The sequence below is a fragment of the Pelodiscus sinensis genome, chromosome 15 (genome assembly GCF_052426305.1).
Source record: "Pelodiscus sinensis isolate ZL-2025 chromosome 15, ASM5242630v1, whole genome shotgun sequence".
Lineage (NCBI taxonomy): Eukaryota > Metazoa > Chordata > Testudines > Trionychidae > Pelodiscus > Pelodiscus sinensis.
In genome coordinates, this window is record NC_143066.1 from 7,278,897 (window position 1) to 7,296,891 (window position 17,995).

Below are 17,995 nucleotides of genomic sequence, written 5' to 3' on the forward strand. Positions count from 1 at the left end.
AAATCCAGACCTAATGAACCAGAAGTCACAGGATTTTAGAGGAGGAGCTGAGAACTGATGGACAAGAGGAAGCAATTGTATAGGTCAGTCTAAAGCCTACTTCTGCTCGTGAAAAAATACCACCTACTGTGTTCAGGACGTACACAAGGAAGGAGAAAGTATGTGCAGGGAGTGACTGAGTAGCTATGTATCTCAGCACAAACGTGAGCTGCACACTGCATACACAGGCCACCTCACCTGGCATCAGACCCTTTCAGCCTCAGCTCCTGCACAGCTGCCACTGACCACAGTCGGATTCGCTTGGTATTGCTGCCGCTGACCAGCCTGTTGCCACAACACAGCAGCACACCTAGGACACCAGAAAGGAAATGCTTGTTGATCACTGTAAAGGGACTGATGGACTCTACCAACTAAGTTCCCTGGTAAATGTTTGGAGGAGGAGGAGTGGCACCACCAGCAGATGTTTGAACTCAAGGCCTCTGAGCAACTGTACAGGAAGGGTGGGGACAGTACCAACTGTGGCTCAAATGTACTGTCAGTGACTAGCATCTGTCAGTGACTCAGTGTTTGAGCACTGAAAAACAGCTGGAATCATGGTTCAACATTCTTTTTTCCTCTCAAATCTGTTGAATTTAAGACGCAATCCCCTCAGAAGCCAGCAGCATCTGTACTTACCAATCTCACCCTCATCAGCCTCCCAAGTCATGAAACAGCGATTGGTCTGTGTGTCCCACACACAGATCTGGCCTGTGTTGGTCCCACTATACAGGAGGTAGTTGGCACTGTAGCAGAGAGATGTCAGTTCCACCAGCCCAACCATATCAGGGATGGGGGCTCTATGAACCTGTCACACAACCGAAAGCAACAGGGTCAGAGAGATCATGATAGTTTATTTTTAAAAACCACCCCCAAATTAAGTTAGTTCAGCCAATACTTCAGCAATAACTGAAAACTAGTCTCCACCAGTAGGAGTTGCATCACTAAACCAATCGCTCCCACCACTGGCACAGCTAGTAATGGCAGAGCCTTTCATATACATTGTGTGGGCTTTAAAAGAAGAGAAGGCAAAGTCTGACAAATAGAAAAAAAAAAGTCTAGCTGTTCAATCTGCAAACATATAGAAGATAATAAAGTGATAAGTAACAGTCAACATGGATGTGTCAAGAACAAACCATGTCAGACCAACCTAATAGCGTTCTTTGATAGGGTAATAATCCTTGTGGATGGGAGAGGGTGATAGGTGTGGTAGATCTTGGGTTTAGTAAGGCTTTTGATACTGTCTCACATGACTCTCTCATGAATAAAATAGGGAAATGCAAACCTACATGGACCTACTACAAGGAGGGTGCAAAACTGGTTGGAAAACCATTCACAGAGAGTAGCTATCAGTGGTTCAGCCACAACTGGAGTCCTGCAGGGAATAGTTTTGGGTGCAGTTCTGTTCAGTGTCTTCATCAATTATTTAGGTAATGGCATAGAGCAGGGGTGGAGAACCTCAGGCCCGAGGGCTGCATACAGCTCCCAGCTTGCCTGGATCCAGCCCCCGAGGCTCAGGGCTTCCCCGAGTCCGCACTGGTGCTCCAGTCACCCCGCTGCCCCACCAAGGAGCTGGAGCACACGAAATTTAGTAGCCTGGGCTCCCCTATGCTCTGGGGTGCGAGGGCAATGTGGGGAGTCTCTCCTCAGTCGGGGGCCATGTCAGTGAGGGTTTGTCTTTTCTTTTCTTCTCACTTGTATGCGACCCCCAACTGATTTTTCTGTGAGTCAGCAGCCCCCAACACAAAACAGGTTCCCCACGCCTGGCCTACAAAGTGTGTAGACGACAGCAAGCTGGGAAGGGTTGCAAATGCTTTTGAAGGATGGAATTATTATTACGAAGCCTTACAATGCTGTGATTCTGGGTACCTTGAGACTGATATCAGCTCCCTCCTGCTCCATTAGCCAGAAAGTCATTGCTCCCCTCCCTACACAGGCAAGTTCACCAGCAGAAAGAGGGTTAAAGGCCACCTCGTGGACCGGTTCTGAGAAGCGGGTGGATGACATTAGGTCATATGTATGGGTGTTCCACAGGGCGAGGGTCCGGTCACTGTAATCCCCTACATATGACATGGGTGACTGTAAGAACTTCAGAATGTCACTTTAATTTCATATAAATTGTACATTTTCATAGTAAATTAATCAGAATTCCCCCAGTTTAACAGACACAACTTAAACTTGAACTCTCTTTGCTTAAACGTGTACTACCAACTTCCCTTATGTCAAATCCTAACACAACTTAGTGATCTTACACAGAACAGACTCCAAAAAATGATGCTATCCCATCATGTGTACGTTCTGGAGATATCCAGCAACCCAAGTGACAATGTAACAGCAACTTGACCACCTAACTATATGCACCAAGTGATGTCATTGCACCTGACAACTCTGTGGACACCACACCCTCAAGAGACCTTTATACCAGCTGATAGTCCTGGAGACACCCTCTACAAGGGAACCTCATAGCTACAGGTTCAGATGACTCACCTAGTGTAACAAGGAGCCTATCATCACGAGAGTATGCCATAGCCTGCACTTGGGTCTCATGATGGAAAATAACTTTTTGGCAAGTGCCATCCTGTACATTCCAGATGCGGATCTGACAGCGCGAGCCTCCATTCCCTTGGCCAGAGGCAGAGGCGAGAACCTGGTAAAACAATAATACATCACCACTGGGAACTCAATACCAAATTACATAGGTGTGCTAGGAGAGCCAACAAGCCCTGAGTAGCCATTAAACCAGAAGTGAACTTATACAGATGGTAAGAGGAAACTCTGTAGATTCATAAGGATGAGGGTGCCTGATGAAAAAACACACCATAGGAGAACACTGAAAGCTTCTTGGCCTCATGCATATAGCATGCCAGCTATCTGCAAACAGGGCATGAGGGTTAGAACACGCATGCTTTAACTCTAAAACCCAGAGTCTCAATGCAGTGGGCTTTACAAGCACCTCAGGTAGAAGAGGAAACAGATACACACAGGAACTCATTCAGCAAAGTCCATCCAGTCAAAGGCAAATTGTACATATATTCACACCGGAGCTTCTCCAGAAGGAGACATTTGTACCTGGGCATCGTGGCTGACTGCTAAAGTGGAAATCTCCTCAGGGTGGCCAAGCCAATGCTGCTGCGATCCTGAGTGCAGGTCTTCCACCACAATCACGCAGCCACAGGTATAGGCAAAAAAACCTAGTGGGTGCAGTGTGAAGAGGAGGGATATGAGGTCAGGAAAGGTCTACACAGAGGCCTTGTGTACAGATCCATACATTGCTGTGTCTAACCTACATGGCATAATTAAATAAGTGAAACTAACTCTTCTGTCTAGAAAGCCTTAAGAGTGAATGGACTGTCCATTACAGGTCATAGGGTATTCTTCCAAACAGGGAGTGGGCAGAGGTAGAAATCTCTGTTCGGCTCACAGCACCTCAGACACAGAAAAGAGAGGGCCTATAAAAACAACCAGCTCTCTTCCCTGATATCAAATGAGCTGAACAAGTCTGGAAAATACTTTGCTAACAGGATGCTCCAACATACCTGCATCAGCCAGCACTTGCTGATACAACATAAAAAGGGTCCCTTATGGTACAAAATAAACTCAGTGCTGCAAAGTGAAGCTCTCACGGCAACAAGACGATTTAACTTGTCTGACTATGCAATGTTTGCACATTTGACATGCCATTACAGAGGTGTTGGGACACATACTCCCACTTCTCTGAAGCCTGAGTCCTAGAGTACCTGTGTCTGGGTTCCAGACCATATTCCCCCTTCCATTCCCATTGTAGCCAATGACTGCTTTTAGTTTCAGGCCCTCGTTACCAGCTGGAGGATACAAGGTACTCTGCAAAGAAAAGAGATGCTGGTTCAAGACCACTTTGGACAGGATACTCCATTTCAGTTCAATTCTCAATACTTCTACAGGAACTACCACACACCCACATACACAGTGTCTAACAGACAAACTCATGCGCACCCACTTTCATAGTTATATGTACATGAAAACCCACAGCAGCTAAACCAGACGTATATGCTCTTCCAGATACACATGTAAACTAGCATCTTGCAATAGATTAGCAGCGCTGCCCCAAAACACTCCACTCCGGGGAAGGTACTAGTTGTGCTGACTCACTGACAGAGATGCTTACTTACCCCACTTGGAAATAAGGGAGAAGGGATTAGCTGTATGATGGATAGGGGATCTAGGGCAGTGAGGGACAACCTAGGTCAACAAGTGGGCCGCATGAATGGTCCCTTCTTCATTTCAGAGGGCCGTAAGATCGGTCTCCTAGGAGGGGGCAGTTTTGCTAACTGCACTTGTGTACTTAAAATTTGCAGGATCTGTCAACAGAACCACAGCAGCACTTGGACTGGATCCAGAAGGAGAGCACATCTCTCACAATGTTGTGTGCGATCAGCAGGCACCTCACTTCATGAGTCCTTGCTTTATGTGCGAGTTAGTATTTTCCTATCGATATTACAAAAGTATGTGGATTAAAACCAGCAGACTCTGGCAACTCTGCATGGGCAACAATAAACAAAATGGCTTGTGACAGGTTGCCCACCACTGATCCAGAGAGTTAGCAAGCAGTACTAAGGGAAGAAGTCTAGGAGCTGGAAAGCAGAGGAGGATTGAGCTGAAATGTATGTTCACCTCAAACCACTTATGGAAAGATCATAATCAACTCATCCGTGATCATAATAGGAAGTGAGGCTAGTATTAAGAGTTTTCTAAAACATGGGAGTCACAAAAGCCTTTCCATTGTTTAAGGTACAGAAAGGAAGCTACATTAGGAAAACCAAACCAAACCAAACCAAACCAAACCAAACCAAACCAACTTTTCCTGCTCTTTGCACTGAGGCAATTCTTACCTTGGGGAGCGCAGATGCTTTGAAGCGAGGATTAAAGTGCCTGTAGGAATCGGGGCGGATATGTTGCTGGGGTTCAGGTCCTTTGGTCTCTTTTCTAGATTCTAACACAGAACATAAAATAAGTCTAACTTTGTTCACGGAAATGAGGTGGCGCATCTCAAGCAACGAGATCAGTTAATGTTTTGGTTTAACAACATTCTGGATGCTGAGCTGGTGTGTACACACAGACACACACAGAGGCTGGATTTGCCATTGCCCTGCACAGTCATTTGTACTGGTACAAAGAGAAGGCGTAAAATGACCCAGTCAGAATATAACATTCACACCCACTCTTACCAGGTGCAAACGGCTGCACCAGGAGCAGGGCCACAGAGATACACAAACATATTTTCCCACTCAGTCTCCTGCCTGGTTGGAACATGCCAGCATACCAGGGACAAAGACAGGCTATAGCTTACTAACCCATTTCTGTCATTTTGTCAAGGTGACAGATACCCACAAACTTAAAGTACTACCACACTGTGCACTATGGGCATCAGTACTAGAGGAGAACAGGCACAGCAAATAGAAAACCATGACTTTATAGTGAGACAAGCACTGGCTTACTTTTAAATGGAAACTCTGACAAATTTTGCCTGAGGCTTTGTGCACTGGCAGCTTCATGCCTCTGGCAATTAGCCATAAGCTGGAGCAACTCTGAAGTTGTGTTTCTATTAATAGGCACGTTGAAAGCTTTAATGGAAAGCACAACTTCAAAGCAGAGACAGGTTACATGGCGGAAAGGACTTTTGCGTGCTTAGAAGCAGTAGCAGAGATGGGGACAGACTGGGGAGGGAGACAGAGAAACAACAAATGGTCACAGAGACCAAAACAAATTTCCCTCCCATTATTCCTGTGGCAAACTACATCCAAAAGGAAAATATCATGCAGGAATTCTAGGAGCATACACTGCATTTGGTCTTCTGGTTTAAATCACATCCCTCCCAGAAATCCAGTGCAGGCCATCAGTATTACTACAGATATTGTACAGAATGCAACATACACATTCCACTTGTGTCTAATTTTCATGGGTTGTCCCTCATTTACTTTACTGCTAGTAGCACACTGCCTTGCAGGCGAAAGCTCTATGTACTCCCCCAAGGAGTGAAGCTCTTCAAAGGCCCAGAACACCCCTTGATTTACCATGTCCTGAGTGACTGGGAGACCTCGAACACTCCTGACTCACTTTGGGCCTCCCAACAAGAGGCTCCTCATTCTTGACTGGCTCCTCCATGACAAGGGCTGAGTGGTTTTTGTTGCCATCAGCAGGCTCTCTGCTACCACATTTCAGATCTGCTTCCTCCCCTTCATCTGAGTCAGAGAATATATCTGTAGAGGAACATTGGTGGAAATGAGGGGAGAGTTATTCTGTGCCTCCCAGGGTTTCTTTTATAAGTGGCTGTCCCTTCAATTACAGAGAGGTTACAAAGCAAAGCAGGATTTTCCTGTTGTCCATGGGGAAAATCTGGGCATTCACCCAAGAGCCAGAGATCAGACGTATTCACAGCACTCTTGGAAATATCTGGTCACCAGTTCAATGGATGGAACTTGGGGCAAGGGAAAAAGCGGCACCAAGAATTACCAGACAGTACAAGGCTGGGAAAGGATGGTGCTGTGCTGCTCATCTCAACCTCCAGGAAGAGGTAGGTGTTGGTGGAAGGAAAGGAGCCAGGGCAGCTGTTTAATTATAATGAGGAGTTTTCCCTAACAAAGCCTTTCTTTACAAGACATTCCTCTTCTCACCATCACATCCTGCTTGGTGGATAGAGCTGATGTCCAGACATGGTGGTGAGGCCAGAGATGGAAGAGGAGCTGACTGGCGGGGTCTCTCATTGGCACTGGATGTAAAATCCTTTAGCTTCTCAGAACTGGTTTCTGGAACAGAAAAGGGGATTGGGTAATTCCTCTGAAGACAGGCCGAGGCAACAGCACTACCAATATGCTCAGCTCTCCAGCTTCCTCATTCCCAGATGAAGTCATTTACAGATGCCTTTTCCTTTACCCTCTGAAGGAGAGAAAAGGGAGACAGGGAGAGGTGAGCAGGAAGACAGTGGATAGAGAAAAGCAAGAGGGATTAAGGGAACAGAGAAGAGGAGGAAGAAGAGTAAGAGACAGAAGAGATGCAGAAGAAATTTATCAGCTAACCTAAAGCTGACCCATTTTGCCCTGGCCTTCTCTAGAAGTTGTGTCTGTGACAAGAGGAAACACTAATCAACTGGTGATTTCAAACAGCAGATTAAGCTCCAGTACTAATGGGGAATTAATTCTTAATGTTCAGGTGTCCTTGACTAAGGAGCTAAAATCTCATTTATAACCAGTTCCTGAAAACAGCTGTAGAAAAAATGTGTTTGAATGTGTAACAAGATGAAAGAGGCCAACTCACCAGCTCTGGGAGGCACAAGAGATTCAACATAGGGATGAACGCTGGAAAGGTAAGGAGACAAGCATTACAACGACGGGGGTGAGAATAGGACAGAGAGGGGAATGATGGAAAGCATTCCCATGGCTATGAGAGGTGATGAAGCACTGTAGCGCTCTTACTCAGCCTTGGGTGATTCTGGTCTGGACACAGCAAGGAAGTCCCAGAGGAAGATGGCATCTCCAATGCTGATGACATGCTGCTGGTTAGGGGTGAAGGCCACCTGTCGCACTGGCTCTGAGTGGCCTATATATGCCTGGGAGAAAGAAAGAACACAAGGATATCTCTTGTACTTCCAATACTCAATTGCTACCCCTTTGCAGGCTCTCTGGACCATTCACTGTTCCCCTTGGCACAGATAAGGGCCTTCTCAGAAAAGGCTCTTTAGTATTGGTCTATAGTTATGGTACTTTATCGGAAACATAATACAGGGTTCTGTTATGCACCTCATGAGGGTGCGTGTGTCAGGCCTGCACAGACGAGTCCTGGGGTCATTCTTTAATGAGGTCACATTGATATGGAGGAATGATCAAAGGAACTGAAAAAGGGAAGAACCTGAGGGTATGTCTACACTACAAAGTTAATTCGAACTAACGGACGTTAGTTCGAATTAACTTTGATAGGCGCTACACAAGCGCTCCGCTAGTTCGAACTTAATTCGAACTAGCGGAGCGCTTAGTTCGAACTAGGCAAACCTCATTGTACGAGGACTAAGCCTAGTTCGAACTTACTAGTTCGAATTAAGGGGTGTGTAGCCCCTTAATTCGAACTAGTGGGAGGCTAGCCCTTCCCAGCTTTCCCTGGTGGCCACTCTGGCCAACACCAGGGAAACTCGTATGCCTCCCTCCCGGCCCCGGATCCCTTAAAGGGGCACGGGCTGGCTACGGTGCCTGTGCCAGGTGCAAGCCTGCCAGCACCCAGCTAGCAGACCCTGCACCTGGCACAGCTCGAGCCAGCCACCCGATGCCCCCCAGCCCTCCCCCTCTTCCCGGGACCAGGCTGGTGGGCTCCCGGGAGCTTGCCCGGGACCGCAAGAGGCGGGCACCCGCCTGGTCTAGTGCGGACATCGTGGACCTCATCCACGACCTCCGCACTAGGCACAGGAAAGCGGCCGTCTAGGGCAGGAGAGCTGCCAGCCTGGCCACCCAGGAGCAGGTGTGCATGAAAATCAAGGGGGTCCACTGAGACCCCCGACCCTGAGCCCTGAGCTTACAATGGCCATCCTGGGTCAGACCAAAGGTCCATCTAGCCCAGTAGCCTGTCTGCCGACAGCGGCCAACCCTAGGGACCCTGGAGGGGATGGACCGAAGACAGTGACCAAGCCATTTGTCTCGTGCCATCCCTCTCCAGCCTTCCACAAACTTTGGGCGGGGACACCACTCCTACCCCCTGGCTAATACCACTCCATGGCCCCAACCTCCATGACTTTATCTCACTTCTCTTTAAACTCTGTTCTAGTTCTAGTCTTCACAGCCTCCTGCAGCAAAGAGTTCCACAGGTTGACTCTTTGCTTTGTGAAGAACAACTTTCTGTTACTAGTTTGAAGCTTGCTACCCATTCCTTTCCTTTGGTGTCCTTTAGTCCTTCTATTATGGGAACTAATGAAGAACTTTTCTTGATGCACTCTCTCTACCCCACTCCTGCTTTTATAGACCTCTATCCTATCCCCCCTCAAGTCTCCTCTTTTCTAAACTGAAGAGTCCCAGTCTCTTTAGCCTCCCTTCATATGGGACCTGTTCCAAACCTCTGATCATTTTAGTTGCCCTCCCCTCTCCCACCCTCTCTCTTCCCCTCTCCCACCTCCTTTTCCCAGTCTCCCCGAGTTTTGTTCAATAAAGAGAGATTCTATTTTTGACCACACGTTTTCTTTATTTTGTACATCAGGAAGGGGGGCTAGGGAAGGGTAAGTGGAAGGAGGTGAGGGAGGAATGGGGTACGAGCCCCCGATGGGGAGGACTGGGCTGGCTCTGCGGGCTTCTGGGGGTGGAAGCTCTCCTGCAGACCCCCAATTGCCCTCTCTCCCCAGATGGCAGCCTGCGGCAAGTGTAGCCGGGCTGATGGCCGAGTGCTGTGATGTGCCCAGTGTGGGCACTCAGGGCACTCCAAGCCAGGACTGCTTTGCAAGCGGGGCACCCCTGAGAACTGTCTGTCCGGGGTGGGGGTCGGGTCCCTTTAAGCACAGCCCTCGGCTAGCCTGAGGCAGCAGCTCCACGCTCTAAGTCCTCATCTGATGCCCTGCTGGCACTGCTTCTGGCCATCCTTAACCCCGGTTCAGGGTCCTCTTAATGTGGACATGCTAGTTCAAATTAGCAAAACGCTAATTCGAACTAGTTTTTTAGTCTGGATCCGTTAGTTCGAATTAGCTTAGTTCGAATTAACTAATTCGAACTAAGTTAGTTCGAATTAGCGCTGTAGTGTAGACATACCCTGAGTCCTCATCCTGGCTCTGCCCAATTCCTGTGTGACTGAATAAGCCACTCCATTGCTCTCTGTTGTTCCATCTGTAAAAGGGGTGATGCTTGCCTATCTATGTCCTTGATAGTGGTGTGCTGAGAGTTACTTAATGCTGCAGAAATACTAAGTATTATTACTAAGTGGAATGAGTTTAGTGTTCTCCATTCGTGTCTCATTATATAAAACTAGGAATCATGGCTCAATACTGACAAATCAAGGTTGAGGGCCACTGACAAACCAATGTGGGGGAGGTTAGCTGCACTATTGCTTTCTGCTCAGAAGGACTACGTGGCATTCATAGTGGAAGGTGATGCTGATTTTTCCCTGGTGTACAGTACCTGAAAGTTGATGTCGAACCTCATCTGAAAGTCCCACACTTTGACAACCCTGTCACCGGCAGTCAGTAGGTACCTGGCATCCTCGCTCAGTGCCAATGAAGAACAGGACAACTTGTGCACACGAGAAACCTTTGAAGACAAGACATTGTCACTGCTAGCTAAACTGGCTGTTTCCATCAGCAGACCTAGTCACTGCCTGAACAGACAGAAACATAAGGATGGGTTGTCTACGATGTCCAACTGGAAACAGGGGAAACGGGGGTTTATTCAAAGGAATACTTTTGTCCTCTTCCGATAAAATAAAGTTTCAAACAATAGGGAGAGGGGACAGAGATGCCCAGCTGTTCTAGACACGGAAGATATTGAACCCAGCCCTGGTTACTGCCAGGCCTACCCGGTAGAAGGGTTACACATACAACACAGATCATCTGCTTCCCAAGTTCCTTACCTCTCGGACTAAGCGCCCAGTTTTGGCATCAAGCACAAGGACCTTGTTGGAGGAAGTAGATACCAAGAGGTGGCCAACAGGCATAGGAGCAAAGCAGAGTCTCAGAGCAGAGTCCAAGCTGGTGCTATCCAAGTCCAAGATGCTAACATCTAGCCTCAGCAGCTGTGAAGCAAGAAGCTATTGAATACCAGTTTCTGGAGTGAACAGTTCCAAGGGAAGTGAGCCAAATGGCAAGGAATTCTAAGTAATTTCTGCATAATCTGAGGATATTTTTAGACCATTTCCCCAAAAGCTTTATTGTCTGAGGCAGCTAGAGGAGAAGAAAAGTGTATTTCACTCTCTGCTCCCTTTAATCTTCTCAAGCCACCTGATGAAGGGTACATCTACACTGCATAATTATTTCAGAATAAGCTATTCCAGAAGAAATATTCAGAAATAGCTTATTTTGAAATAGTGCATCTATACTGCAGGGAAGCCTCGAAATTAGTCCGAGACAGATTTCCCTAATGTGGATGCACTACCTTGATTTAGAGCCCCAAGAACCAGTAGGGAGTGATTACTCTGAATGGCCCTGGGAAGGAGCTATTTCGAAATAACAGCAATAGAGCATCCACACTGCAGCTATTTCAAAATAGCAATTTCGGAAGAGGCGTTATTTTTCGTGGAATGAGGTTTACAGAAGTCAGAATAAGCTGTGTGTCATTTTGAATTTATTTTGAAATAATGGAATTGCTGTGTAGACACTCGTACTGTCATCTCAGAATAATGGCCGTTATTCCGAAATAATGCCACTGTGTAGATGCACCCTAAGTGGTGGCTCGGGGCAGGCACCGTAAGCATGCATTACTCATTACTTTGACACTTCCTTAAAAAGGACAGATGCTCTAAGATTCCCTGTTGCTTTTCAGCAACTTCACCTCTCGCTCCATAAAGCTGGATGTGAGTGTAGAAGGAAAACAGCCTGCTATCGTGTCTCCATCACACAGCAGCATTGAAAAGGAGGAAACCAAAACCACATTCCAAGTACCATCAAGTGTTTTCCACATGGCAAAGGACAAGTAAAGAGGCCATGTCAAACCCAATTTGGTGGAGTCTATGGGGTTCTCTAACCATCTGGGAGGCAAAGCATTCTACAGTGTGTGACACCAGGAATGCCCTCCCTCCTATTCTATTCACCCTTTGGATCAAGACAACTTCCTTCAAGTTACCTCATCTAGAGAGTGGGCATCCATAATGGTCACAGTGTACTTAGAGGGGCCCACAAAGGCGAGGAGACGTCCATCCCCACTGAGGGCCAAAGCATTGAGACTATGCTCAGCATCTTGGGATACCACATTGCCTGGATACAAGTAAAAACAGGGTTAATGAGATAAACGGCAAGGAGGGAAAGTTGAAAGAGTGATTGATTATATACAGTAATTCCTCATTTAACACGTGCCCGCTTAACACGTTTTCGCAATAGCACGATTCTTTTTTAAGGGAACGTTTTTTGAATTACACGACTGTCCCCGGAATAACACGATTTCCCAGTCGGTCCATTGCCCGCGACTGTGTGGGGCTTCCCCTGCCTCCCTGCGCCATTCTCCGGTGACCCCCCTCGCCAGACGCAGTGCGGGTCCCGGCAGGCCCATCACAGGGGCATACTCCCAACCCAATCTCCCTCCCCTTTCCTTCTCCAGAGCCAAACACCTGCCCTCTCTGCTGTACCCCAGTCCCCCTTCTCCCCCAACCTTATGTCCGGGACCCAACAGACACCACCACTTGAAATGCAACCCCACCTTTTCCATTATTTTCAATGGGAACATTGACCCCGCATAACACATTTTCACTTAACACAATCATTTTCTGAAACAGATCGATAGTGTTAAATGAGGAATTGCTGTATTGCAGCCAAGACAAAATTTCATTTTATTAAGGATGTGGGGTGTGCTCCTCTCACTGAGCCAAAACCCCAGCATGGTGCTAAGGGTCAATTTGTGCTGTGGCAGATGTCAGATGTGAACAGCTATTATACACACATTAAAGACTGAATTAAAACATTCACACCAAGATCTGGAACAGCCCAACATTTGGAGAGGCCTGGCACTGGGTTGCATTTTGAGCAAAGGAATTATATTTGAAGCACACACAGTACTACAGTGTGGTATCAATGAAGGAAGTTGGATTTTATTGTTGTTTTTTAGCATAGGCAAGGGGTTGTTACAAGAAGCTACTTTGAGAGTATAAACAGCTTAAATCCATAAAGAGATAAACACCTGCAAAAAATTCACAGTACGGCGAAGCCATTTTTAGTTAGCAGATGAACTCTAAGAATGTCTTTTATGATAAAAATCACAATGACTGGTCCATATTTCCTCTACTGCTGAAAAGGGCCAGTCTAGTTTTAATAGGTTATTTCTAGGGTCACACAGGGAAAAATGGAACTAAACCACTGGCTTCAGATCACAGTCAAGAAGCCCTGGGTGCTATTCCCAGTTCTCACATTGACTCTGTGTGAGACCTGGGCAAGCCTCTGTGTGCCTCTGCTTCCCCTTCCCTTGTCTGTCTTGCCTGTTTGGCTCTTTGGGGCACCTCTCACTGTTTGCATTGGTGCCTTACACAACAGGGCCCCTCTGCCTTAGCAGAGGCCTCTTAAGTGCTATTGTAATTCTACTAACACTCATTTTCTTAAAAGTGTGTGTTAAATCTGAAAGAACACGTACACACAATTCAAGCCCATTTGCACCACTAAAATACATCAACCCAGTTACAAACCTAGGAAACCAGAACTACAATGGAAGTATTAACAGCCCAGCCCTCAGTATTAACAGCCTAGCCCTCAGTATTAACAGCCTAGCCCTCAGAGAGCAACCCTTAACTGGTATAAAGAAATACAGCTAACTTGTGTGAAAAGCATCACCAGATTCCTTCTGAAAACATCTGTATGGAACGTTAAGCATGTGAGTTAGGGATGTGAAGGACTAGGCGACTATCCAATAAGCAAATGGTTATCGGATAGTTGACAGGATAGTCAACTAGTTGCTCTCCCCACCACCCTTGCTGCCGCTATCAGATAGAGGCGGTGGGGAGAGAGGACGGGGGAGGACTTCGAAGTGGCAGAGTCGCACGGAGCTGGGGGTCAGCTGCTCAGTGCAGTGCTGCCACTTTGAATGCTGTAGGGAGCCCAGCGTCAGACTCCTCATGGTTTTTCAAAGCTAACCCCAGGCTCCGTGCAGCGCTGCTGCTTTGAAACGCAATGGGGAGCCCAGTGTCAGGCTCCTTGCCCCATTTCAAAGTGGCAGCGCTACGCCGAGCCCCCAGCTGACCCTGGGCTTCAGCACTTTCACCTTTGAAGTGCACATGTCAAAGGCGGAGGCGCCCTATCGACTAATCAAATAGTCGCTGCAAAAATGTCAATTAGTCAGTTACCCAATACTTAACATCCTTAATGTGAGTCCTGGAGACAATACCAGCCAGAGGGATGCAGAGCCCTTACCCAAAACTCTAAGGACTTGGCTCTTCTGGGCTGCATGGTTATAAAGAGCCAGGGTCCCACGTGAGCAGGAACTGAACATCAAATCGCCATCAGGGGAGAAGGTCAGACCAGTGACTGCACCACGGTGCTGCCTACATAACACAGAAAACAGGAGACAGTGGGGGCAAAAAAGCAGGCAAACTGATGTGAAGTGCAATGAGGGGTCCCTGGATCAGAAAGAAGATCAGAATCAGTGTGAGAAGCCCATCCTTTGTTTCCCAACTGTAGACAGGACAGTTGGTTATCTTTATTCCCAGAGGAGCTTGTGGAAACTGATCAACAAGAGCAGTGTTTTTGTTAGCAACAGCTTCCAAGATGGCATACCCACACACTGGAAAGCACTTTTGGTCATCTTCCACTTCCCAAAAAATATTCCCAAGCTTGTCCTGCCTGGTTGATCTCCAACACACCTGACTGCCTCCTCCATTCTTTGGTCACCTCTCTCCAAGATGGAGAGTCCCAGTATTCAACTGTCAGGCCTGACTCTTAATCAACCCTTAAAACCACACACCCCACCCTCATGTTTCCCTCAGGTTTTTCCTCTCTGAAAACCAGCTGATTGTAACTCACTTGATGAGATGGCCACATATAAGAAATGTGCTCTTCCATCAGGGTCCAACACTAATGTTAGCTCCTGATATTTCATCATGCGGATGTACATCTTACGTGCACTGTTGTTACAAATGAATATACAATAGTCACTTGGCAAACGTACTTGTGTTCCATTAGCAGGTCAGAGGCAGCCAGGCTGAAGGTTCTCACCACTCCACTGGTGAACCCACAGGCAAAGATTTGTTGTGCAGGATGAAAGGCCACAGTGCACGGCATCTCATCAGAGGCAGTGAAGTCATACAGCTGTGGGGAAGGGACACACAGAAGTACTGCTTGGGGATATGCAAAATCTAGCAGCAGTATGTGACAATGAGATAACCCTGTATCCCAGTTCATTATCACAAGCCCTCATTGCAATGAAGCCGTGCCTGATCCAAAGCCCAGTGAAGTCTTTCTGTGGACTTCAGTAGGCTCTTTGGGCAGAGCTATCAAACTGCACTGTAGACATTCAGGCTTGGGCTGGAGCCCAGGCACTAGGACCTTCCCCGCCTTGTTTTAAAATGAGATATGTTGCTCGCACCAGCTGCAGACAGAACAAAGATTGTGCAGACATCCTTTTTACAGCTCTGCCAGCAAAGCGACTTTCTGTCTCCTGCTCCCTCTATCGTCACTAAAGAAGTGAGCTTATACTACCTGCTGCATGGACTCAAGGTCCCAGATCCGGATGGTGTTATCCTGGGACACCGTAGCCATCTGCTTCCGGAGCCCATCCACAGAGAATGCCAAAACAGAGTCCGTGTGGGAACGCATCAGGGTATGGTAGCCCCGGGACTGTACATCCAGGTAACCCAGGTTCCCAGTGAAGGTGGTGCACAGAATTTTGAGACGATCTGGACTGATGCTGACAGAACTCACTGGACCTTCATGTTCTGGGGAAACAGATTTAACAGTTGATAAATTATCCCAGGACCCAAAAAAGTGGCAGATCAAGACCACCGCTAATTGACCATCTTTTAGTCTATTGCACATAATCCAGCCAGTGCCATTCCCAAAGCCTTTATTTTTTCAGTATCACAACATTTCATTCCAGGATGGATGAAAAACTCCTGTGCTTCTCCCACAGATTTTCATTGGACTGATAAGCAATAAGCATTAAGGGCCAATGTTCACCATATGCAGAAGATTCCTATATTCTCTAGAATTCCAGAAACACAAGGACCGCTCTTGAAGCGACTGGAGAGAGAAATCCCCAAGTTTCATCCAGTACAGACTTTCCCCCATTGGAGTTGGTAGTTACTCCACACCAGGTCTCGCCCACTAAGGGAGCACCATAAGAGAAGTCCAAGAATGAATTTTCATTGATTTTCACAAGAGTTCAGGTTTGGGAATGGATCAGAAGAGCTGTGGAATGGAACCTAATCTGCATTCCTTTTTCTCTCTCCAGGAAAGCCATGGCCCCCACAGGCTGAGGATGATATGAAAGCAGAACTAAGTGGAGAATGAGTGAGAGAAATCCAAGGTCTACTCACCTGCTTCCAAGAAGACTGCTGAGAAATCTAGTGGCCACAGACGCAGGTAGCCGTCCTCTGAGGCTGTTGCACAGAAGGTAGAGGAGACACTAATACTGTTTATAGCAATCCCAGGGCCTGACAATACAAACAGATTACTAATTAACACGCTGTAAGGAACAAAAAAATTATTAGACTGTATCAGACCAATAGTCCGTCTCTTCCAACACAGAGCGATTTGGAGAAAGAGGCAAGAAACCCTGCAGTAGCAGTTATGGGATAAGCTGCCCCCTGGGAACACTTCCTTTTAACCCTGAATTGCTACATCATGCCACTAATCAGAAAGGTCTTTATTTCAATCAGAACTCTGGTTCATATTTAATATGGCTATTATAACCTTGTTATCCACAGAAGCATCCCATCACTTTTCAAATACTGCTGTACTCTTGCCTCAGCAATATCTTGGGGCAATGAGAGCCACAGGCTAATCATACATTACAGGAGAAAGCCTTTCCTTTATCTTCCTGAATTGGTTCAACTATGGAGAGAGAAACAAGTGAGAGTAAAGAAAAAGAGGGGGAAGGAAGTGGGAACGTAGCAAAGAAGATTGCGTGCGTTAAAAACAGCTAAGACTTCCGTTGCTTATGAATATAGCAATAAAGTATGGTCTAATCAAAAGTAATAGGGGCCAGAAACTCTGCCTCTAACACAATCTGTGACCTTGGTCTAGTCTTAAATTCTACACCTCAGTTTCCCCATCTATAAAATGGGAATGGTATTTACCTTCCTCAAAGAGAAGTTGGGAAGCTTAATTAGTCTATTTCTGTGAGGGTATGTCTACACAGCAACATTATTTTGAAATAACTAGTGTTATTTCAAAATAACTTAGTCCCCATCTACACAGCAGGCAGTTATTTCAAAATAATGTTGAAATACTGTCAAGCTGGAGGACTTCTTTCTCCAACTCCTGTAACCTTCATTGTACAAGGAGTAAAGGAAGTCAGAGGAAGAATGCTCTATTTTGAAATAAGTGCTGTGTAGATGCTCCCAATTTCAATTTCAAAATAAGCAATGCACTTGACGTAGCTCAATTTGCATAGCTTATTTCAAGGTAAGCCCTGCTGTGTACATGCACCCTGAAAAGTGGAAATGTCAGGGATCACAGTGCGTGTGTTTGTCAGAGCAGGACAAACAAAGATAGTTGGTTTTCTTTGTACGTTAAGCTCTTTACATTCTACTGGGCACAGAATTTCTATTGGCTGATTAAAACATTGACTGATGTTACTAAAAGGGTGTTTATTCTCAACATTCATCAATTATAACACCAAAATTCTTCTTAAAATGGTATTTGGTCTTACTAAATCAGATTATTTTTGTAGGTGGTTTGTCATCACTGATCCGAGCTAAACACAGTCATCTGTATTAGGCAGAGCATTGCCTTATGTTCAGTGAATTTGCTTAATTTCAGCTTCAATCCCTCAAATAGATTTTACCTTCATTATTTAATGAGGCAACTCCACTCTTAGGCTACGACTACGCAACAAGGTTTTTGCGTAACCTTGCGAAACCGTGAAATAGCCACACCTCAAGCGCATTTTTGCACAAGACAATCTACAGTCAATTGACAGAACAGAGGGGTTTTTTCAGTGTAGATATACCTCCTTTTACGAGGCATGACTCAAAAAGGCATGTGTGGACACTCCGCAGAGGTTTCTTGTGTAAAGAGCCTATCCAAAAAAGCACAGGTGCTCTGATGAATTTTCTTGTGCAAGAGCATCCATGCAGTGTGGATGGTCTCTTGCGCAAAAGCAATGTGTTT

General features: G+C 46.4%; 1 protein-coding gene across 1 annotated transcript in view; it reads right to left on the bottom strand.

The window, feature by feature from the left end:
• WDR90 (WD repeat domain 90) overlaps positions 1-17,995 on the bottom strand; it is a 55,646-nt gene that overhangs the window by 11,775 nt on the left and 25,876 nt on the right. The window contains exons 18-35 of the mRNA XM_075899214.2: positions 16,198-16,314; positions 15,362-15,597; positions 14,832-14,971; positions 14,078-14,208; positions 11,811-11,941; positions 10,603-10,764; positions 10,155-10,283; positions 7,485-7,618; positions 7,327-7,367; positions 6,687-6,818; positions 6,087-6,272; positions 4,905-5,005; positions 3,774-3,876; positions 3,106-3,227; positions 2,524-2,683; positions 1,906-2,096; positions 676-844; positions 238-349 (exon numbers count right to left, since the gene is read on the bottom strand). Of these exons, the coding sequence (XP_075755329.2) occupies positions 238-349; positions 676-844; positions 1,906-2,096; positions 2,524-2,683; positions 3,106-3,227; positions 3,774-3,876; positions 4,905-5,005; positions 6,087-6,272; positions 6,687-6,818; positions 7,327-7,367; positions 7,485-7,618; positions 10,155-10,283; positions 10,603-10,764; positions 11,811-11,941; positions 14,078-14,208; positions 14,832-14,971; positions 15,362-15,597; positions 16,198-16,314 (2,497 nt within the window). The remainder of the gene's footprint in view (positions 1-237; positions 350-675; positions 845-1,905; positions 2,097-2,523; positions 2,684-3,105; positions 3,228-3,773; positions 3,877-4,904; positions 5,006-6,086; positions 6,273-6,686; positions 6,819-7,326; positions 7,368-7,484; positions 7,619-10,154; positions 10,284-10,602; positions 10,765-11,810; positions 11,942-14,077; positions 14,209-14,831; positions 14,972-15,361; positions 15,598-16,197; positions 16,315-17,995) is intronic.